Source organism: Lissotriton helveticus, chromosome 12 (assembly GCF_964261635.1).
Source record: "Lissotriton helveticus chromosome 12, aLisHel1.1, whole genome shotgun sequence".
In the NCBI taxonomy this organism is placed as follows: Eukaryota; Metazoa; Chordata; class Amphibia; order Caudata; family Salamandridae; genus Lissotriton; species Lissotriton helveticus.
In genome coordinates this window covers 915,267,186-915,275,542 of record NC_136073.1, presented here as the reverse complement: position 1 = coordinate 915,275,542, position 8,357 = coordinate 915,267,186, and the positions used below count along the sequence as shown (strand labels likewise).

General features: G+C 44.6%; 1 protein-coding gene across 1 annotated transcript; it reads right to left on the bottom strand.

The window, feature by feature from the left end:
• Positions 1–852: 852 nt before the first annotated feature.
• On the bottom strand, positions 853–1,770 carry LOC144798674 (olfactory receptor 5M5-like). The gene has a single exon (XM_078669657.1). It carries the CDS (start codon positions 1,768–1,770, stop codon positions 853–855), a length of 918 nt encoding a protein of 305 aa, XP_078525783.1.
• Between the last annotated feature and the right edge of the window lie 6,587 nt (positions 1,771–8,357).

The following is an 8,357-nucleotide window of genomic DNA, read 5'->3' as shown; positions in this document are numbered from 1 at the left end:
AAAGGCTGTCAGTAATAATCCTGATATGTGACTGAAGTGCAGGCAAGGTTTCCTGTGCTTTGTATAATGTCTTCTACCCATGTTCTAAGGTTGAGAGTCAAGAGCTCTCAGCTGTCTGAACATGGATTTCTGTTTCATGTAGCGTTCAGCATCTCAGTGTGTCAAATCCTTTTGGCTAAAATCCACAGCTGACTGTGGGAGTCACATTTGAAATGGAGACTCTTAATGGCTATGTGGCAGACTGCTCCCAATTACTATCAACCTGTTAGAGCCAGGTTAGAGAAAAACAATCCAACATACATCAAAATACAAATGCAAATTATTAGTACAGCAACCAAAAATGTAACAGTTAAGTAAACTCATAGACTACTGCATTAAAAACTTAGAATATAGAGCACTACATTTGCAGACTGATTAAAGCAGCACATGGAAAACACACGCAGATTAGAACCAAAACAGTTGCATCCTCATCTGTCTGTCAAAAGCACCAAATGTAGAACACGTCCAGATGTTTAAAAGTATGGATTCACTGGCTGGTTTGGCCTACTGGAGAACTCAAACAACATTATCCATAAATAAGTTGTCACCAATATGAATGGGTGAGTACATTGTTTAAGCCACCTAATTGATCAAAGAATGTTCTACAGTGGGCTAACGTCAAAAATAATCACCAAAGACTGTTGTCAGCTGTATCTGTATCTTGCTATTTCAGTTGGGTAACCATTGGAGAGATTTGCAAGATTTTGGAGTCCGGAGCACATTTATCAATATGAATGCGATTACTCATAATGGTTGCTAGTTTTTCAAAATGGTGTGCGACTAAATACATGGATAAGGTATAAAAGGGATCTTTCATAAGTGAATTCCCTTTTTAAAAGCATCTTTCACTTCCCGATTCCTCAATCCATAAATTAGTGGATTCAACATGGGTATAACAGCTGAATAAAACACAGTGACTACTTTATCCTGATCCACAGACTGCTGAGAATTGGGACGTAGATACATGAAAAAGAGGGTCCCGTAGAAAATGGTGACAGACATTAGGTGTGAAGAACATGTGGAGAAGGTTTTACGCCTTGCATCTGCGGAGCGAATCCGGAGGATGGCTGAGATGATGAAGATGTAGGACACAAATATAGCTACAAATGTGATGGAGAGATTAAAGCCAGAGGACATGAGCAGCACTGTTTGTTTTATCCTGAGGTCACTGCAGGAGATTTTTAATAGTGGCGGGTCGGCACAGAAGAATCCATGGATTTCATGTGATCCACAGTACGACAGACGAAACGTCAGTACGGTCTGTGTCATAGCATCTGTGAAGCCATATACATAAGACAGGACCACCAACAGAACACAGAATCTATGCGACATCCTTTGAGTGTAGTGCAATGGATGACATATTGCAATGTATCGATCAAATGCCATGAGCATCAGAATGTAAAATTCAGAAATCACAAATGCAGCAAAAAAATAAAACTGGAGTGCACAACTGATTAGAAAAATGGATTGACTTCCTGTGGCAAAGTTCATCAACATTTTAGGGACAACACAAGTGGAATACCCAAGATCGACAAAGGATAAATTTGCAAGGAAAAAATACATGGGCGTGCGAAGCGTGGAGCTCATAATGATGATAAAAAGAATGCCAATGTTGCCCAGTAAAGTGACACCATAAATAAGAAGGAACATTACAAAAATAGGAGTCTGCAGTTCTTTGCGATCTGTGAGTCCAAGCAAGATGAAACTTGTCCAAGTGGTTCTATTTTCCATATCTTCAAAATTTATTGCGACCTGGGAAGAAGACTAAAGATAGTTTATTGAATTAATTTGTGTTTTTTTTAATTATTACATTCAAAACTTGTGCAGCACAATTTGTAATACTATTTACTTTTTATATCATAATTACCATTACAGACTTTTAACGAGAGAGAGTCTAGGGCTCTCCAATTTTTTCTCTGATGAGAGTTACTTCGCTCAAGGAAAATTATCTTGAGCTGGAATACATTTTATCACTGTGCCCAACTCTTTGATGAAGTTAGCAGCAGAAATCTCCAGAAAAGTCTTGTCGATATGAAATGCATCTAGATGTCTAATGAAAAAACAGCCAAAGCCGCACATACCCTCTGGCACAAAGGACATAACCACAGCAATACGTCTACACAGTTTAAATTGCTGTTCAATTATGAGCCTTAAATTGATTTGGGGAAATGAAACCATTTTGTCTGCAACAACATGTCAGATTCTGAAAATAAACATTTTTGTCTTTCAAATACCGTTATATTTTGGGCAAACAAAACTAATTTCCCAAATGTATTTTCTGAAAGAAACATAATTTTTTATCTGCAAAATCCTAGTGTTCAATATAAGAAATTATGTGGTCCTGAAATATAAGCTTGTCCTTTTCATCAAGAACTCAAATGTACAATTGCTTCACATGAACTGAATCTGTTTCAAACACCCAGGGTTTATTATGCCGCACCACGGATGCTCGCTATACTACCATCAAGACGTATATTATGTCAGTTATGCTCACCACTGCACCAAAGCCACCATTGTGTTAGGGTTGGATGGAATACCACCCACAATGCTCCCAATACACAAGTTTTCAGTTGTAAACACAATGCCAAACACAGATACATAAATAATTGCGCACATGCATACACATATGAAGATGCGTGCAAGTGAGGCTTGAAGGAGATCTCAGATCTGAATCCAGCCCTTGCGCTCTTCAGCTCCTGATCTGATGCTGCACCCAACTCACACACTTTCTATCCGGCTCCTACCGGCACACACTTTGGTGACTACTATCTGGTTCCTGTTCAGGCTACCACAGGGACTCTTCTTTCCTGGTGCATTGTTCACACACCCAGTGTTACTGGAAGAGTGGGGCCTACTACGCGTTCAATCTCCTTGTGACTTTGCCACACTGAGAATGGATACAGATGGCCACACTGCTGGCCCTCAGGGCCAACACACGGTGTGTTTGGGTGTAGGCACAAAGCTCTGCCACTTGTTTGACTGGCCTCCACTCTAAGGATCCTGAGATGAGCAGTGCTGTCTTCTTTCATGTGCATAAACAACTCTCTTAAAGATGTGCTGGTCTGAGCTTCACTTTAAAGAGCTTCTTTAATAGTGTTAGTGATCCACAGTAGATCCAGAGCTTCTCTTCGGAGACCCATGTTCCAGACAATAAAGGTGATGAAAAGCGATCAAAACATGTCCATTAAAAGTATATTTACATTATTATTCTTTGAGGTGTCTAGAACATTGTACAGTTAACTACATTTTAGAAGGCTCCTGAGTGGTGCAACAAAATATTGATCAGTTCCCCAGCCCTTTATAGCGGTGTAAAGCCTAAAGTAAATCAATAAAAAAAATGCTGCGCCGTGTTGCGTGACTGGGACGGTTCAGGAGAGCACCATATCTACAGAGATATGGCTCTCTCCTCCCCTTTTGCTAGAACTGGTGCAGAAATGTGCTGCTGTGTGCCACACACACTCCTTTGAGCCATAGTGCAAGGGTATGTGCATTAGTCTAGCATAGATTTTTGTACTGGAACGGTTCCCTTTCAGTACAAAATGCTATACCTAGACAACATTACTTAGTAGTTGCATCACCATTCTGCCCCTTTGCACGGTACAAGGGTGACGCAACTGTTTGATAAATCTGGCCCCCAGTGTGCAGCTTCTCCTGTCCCTTCTGCTCAAGAGACTCATCACTTTATCCTTCCCTTAGGCAACCTCTGGATCATGTCTGCTCCCAACCACAATTTGACCCGTTCGTCCAATGTTGTGTCTGGCTCGCTCGTCTCTTGTGTCACCGTCGTCTCTACGATGTGCTTAAAACACACACAGACAAACACAAGTACCTGTCACCAAATAAATACACCTGGCTATTTCCAATCTTCAACTTAACTTTCTAGATGGTCACCTCTCGCACCCTTCCTTATTCATGTCCCCCTACTTTCACATAGAGATATCCATTCCACCTGTGGAGTCTCCATATGGTAATTTATCGAGATTTCTTTTTTTTTAAAGTGTATAATTTGAAAAATAAGCATTACAAATATTTTTATATTTAAGATGAATGTTCATTCATATTATATATTTATTTTAAAAGTAAAACAAAAAGAAAAAATTCAGCACTATTAAATACAAATAAAATCTCACCTAAAGAAAAAAATATTTTTTATATATTAATAATCAATGAAGGTGCTGTAAAGAATTAAATGCAATTTAATTAGTTACATTTTATTAAAATGTATTGTTACATGAATTAGTAAATTCAAAGTAGTTATCCAAATATTCGATGTATGTTTTTAATATGAAATTATATTTATATTTTTTACTTTTTAGAAAAATTAATGTAACATTATTTGCTAGGGGATTTTATTTTAATTTCCAACTTTTATTATTTTTTATGGGAGGGCCTTGGCCATCTGTGGTGCTGGACTTACTAATTTTCTTTTACTAGTGACAGATTTTGTGGCGAGGCAAAATTAGTAAACTTACTCAAAATTATTGTAAATTACTCAAAAGTGTAAGTTAACTTTGTGACTCAGGCCCCCTGTGCCCCTGTTCCATGGTGTATCATGGTTGATGCACCTATTCGGTGCCCATATTCAATATTATAAATAACGGCTTCTTTTCCACATATTAATCGTAGCCATCCTGCGTCAAATGACTACTGTTAGTTGTGAATAAAGTTCATGCTGTTATTTAGCATAGTGTGACTAACCCAGCTCATATTTATTGCAGCTCTCCTTTAGTTCCTCCCTGTATGTTACCATCATCCTGCACTCTCTTCACTAAACCTAGTGTCAAACCTGCTCTGTGCCCCCATGTGGAGTTCAGGAATCACATTTTGTGTTGCTCGTAAACCTCCCAATAACAATGTGAAATGAAGCATGCAGTGTTCCAAACAGGACCCACTGTTTGAAAATGGTTGTATTTAAACTAATAATTCTTACCAACATTTTCATGTCTTAAATGAGCAATAGAGCTTTCTTGTTAAAAACTGGGAAGACAAGTTTAACCAGTCATAGAACACATTTCACGCTCTAGTAGTAGACTGTGCTTTTCCCAGTCATGTCAAACCCAACATTTAAAGACACTGATCTAACTGGATCTGACCCAACACCAGGCTGTTCTACAATTAAAAACCTCTCTGAGTGTCCTCCATATCCTCCATGCCTGAATAATCCTTCACTCAAACATATTCTTGTTGTTATATTTTTAATGTATTTTTTGTGTGATTTTTTATAGCGTCAACATAGCCCGGAGGCATCAGAGTGCTTTACAATAAAGCAGAATATGTCAATAACAAATAGAAAATATATATGTACATTACAGGTGCAGTGGTTACCAGGTTGGCCTCCCCTGTGAGGCTGAGTGCTTCACACGTATTCATTTTAAAACATAGATATGAAAAGAAGGAGGTACAACACTGAGGGACTGATTCACAAAGGCCTCCACACTTGTGGTGGAAGCCCCACAGTCGTGGAGGAGTCTCCACAATCATGACGGAGACCCCACAGTCGTGGGGGAGTCTCCGCACTTGAGGTGGAATCTACGCAATGAGAATGTGGTGAGTCCGGAGTTTCTGCTCTGAGTGCGGAGTCTCCCCACGACTTTGGGACCTGCGCCATTAGTGAAGACACTAAACACACACAACTATGGGGCCTCTGCCATGATTGTGAAGACTCCCTCACAACTGTGGGGCCTCCACCATGAGTGCATAGACTCCCCCATGACTGCAGGGCCTCCACGAAGAGTGGGGAGACTCTCCCACGACTGTGGGGCCTCCGCAATGAGTGCATAGACTCCCCCACGACTGCGGGGCCTCTACCAAGAGTGAGGAGACTTCCCTTTGACTGCGGGCCTCTGCCACGAGTGAGGAGACTCCACCACACCTGTGGGCCTCCACCAGGAGTACAGAGATTCCCCCACGACTGCGGGGCCTCCACCATGAGTGCAGAAACTCTCCCACGAGTGCGGGCCTCCACCATGAGTGCAGAAACTCCCTCACGACTACGGGGCCTCCACCATGAGTGCGGGAACTCCCCCACTACTGTGTGGCCTCCACCATGAGTGTGGAGACCTTTAGTGAATCAGGCCCTAAGTGAAGATGTTCAATCTTTAGTGCAGGCTGAGCTTGGTATGCACTTAGCGTGATCGTGAGGAGGTAGGAGTGGTTTACGTCATGTGTCTTTCAAAAAGAATTGCTTGGGTCCCGCATCGCACAATTGTCCAGAGTGCTGCTAAAACCCCTGGTGGGGTTCTTCATCGAGCGGATTTGCTGCGGAGGGGGTCGCAACCAACAAGCACACGCCGCACGGGACTCCAAGGACCAGGAGCCCGTGCGTGCTAAACACCTGCGAGGAGGCCCGCCCCCAGTCCACCGGCACTTTATGAGACCTCGCCGTACCCGCTGGAGCGGGTCCCGCATCGCACATTTGTCCTGAGTGCTGCTAAAACCCCTGGGGGGGTTCTTCTTCGAGCGGATTTGCCGCGGAGGGGGTCGCAACCAACAAGCACATGCCGCACGGGACTCCAAGGACCAGGAGCCCGTGCGTGCTAAACACCTGCGAGGAGGCCCGCCCCCAACCCACCGGTGTATTATATCATATCCGGGTCCCGCTGCGCGGGACAAGCGCGGGACGAGCTGGACAAAGCCCGAACAAAGGGCGGATAGTCTGTGACAGTCCGTGGCTGGACGCAGCTGGGCTGGGCCACCCCCCGTAATTTATCCATAAAACTGTGAGACTTGTTATTACTGTGGGTCCCCATATATGGAAATGGATTGATAAAATCACGGTCTAGTCTTACTACTGGCCTTGTGTATATACCGGGCATTTTTATTTTTTTCTGCATGCAGACATGTTTAGTCTTAAAACATAGTCATATCTATGGACTTTGGACTTAGTTTTTTATCCTTTGGAACTTAAAATATTATGCTAATAGGAGAGTAACCTAAGTATTATATTTAAGTTTTCGTCAATTCGGGGGCGCTAGGTGGCGCTAAACCAAGATGGCCGCACTGCAGTGAGGCTCTCGCCAGATCGAGCCTTTGAAATATCCTTCTGACCATCCTGACCGGGAAAAACTGCCCAGACACCTCGCCATCGTGTCTGCGCCACTCCAAGGGTCACAGCGGTGCTTAATCTGTCGAAATCGGCCTACCGGAGGTGGAGATATTCACCAAAATCCCTGGGAGCGGACTGAGGTAAAGGTCCGAGACCTGCCTATCTGCGGGACCCGCCTGCTGGGAAACTCCGAGGCTCTGCGGCCTCATCGGAGCCACACCGGCACCGAACGGAAGAAGACACAGACACTGTCGAGGAAAAGGCGCCGGCGACATTGTGGTACGGAAACCTGGATGAGAGTACGGTGAGCCCTGCTGAAAGAAGAAGAGAAGCGAAAAGCGCGAACTTCAAAATCATTGGCGGGAAAGGCCTGCTGACTCAACGGACCCGGCGGCTGTAAGTAGCTGCGACCGGCGCTTCACCACACACTGCATGATCGGCTGGAACGGTGCAAGCGGAGCCAGGGACAGCGTAATTGCAGAGCGCTACATGACACTCTGCAGCGGCGGGCGACCGTACCCGCCCGATCACCAGCGACGACCTCCCCACGGCCTGCTAATCGCCAGAAGCGACCCGCAATTATCCCTGAGGCCTGGAGGCCAAGAACTGGTGCCAGCGTGGCCGGTCACACAGTAAGTGACATTGCGTGAACAAACACACTGCACTGCCGCGGACGCCGACAGAGCCTAACCGCTCCCACGCTGCGACCTCCCTGCCGCCTATTAATGACCTGCAGAGGGCTGTAAATTTACCCCGAGGCTTAGAGGCCTATACTTGCCAGGAAGACTTGCACACCGGGGGATCCGATAGAAGATTGGAGCAGGGAGAGTATAATAAGCACAGCGGACTACCCCCCAGGTACTTAATCTGCCCCTCGTACTACCCTCCCAGGTGATGCTATAGCCCAATAACTCCGCCGGCCCCTAAGTACACTGACCGGTAAACACTGCTGGCAGCTCACGGTCTGACTGCTCGCCTTGTGGGGACTGCCTGCCTAACACGAAGGGACGTCGCTTCTCCCCCCAACTGCAAACACTAGCGAGCTTCCTCTCAAAGAGAGCACTTAAAGCCCTATCAAATAAGGAAGCTGCCGCTGGAACGTGAAGTGAAGGAAGGTGCCTTGGGACCGATATCGGTCTATACCTGCGCCACACAAAGTCGCTTGGTGGCTTAACATATAGACACACCAGTCACAATTCAGTCATTGGTCAGTGGCTCCGTAGGGCTGTAGAATAACACATCCCTCATCACAGTTAGTCCCTACCAGATGTGA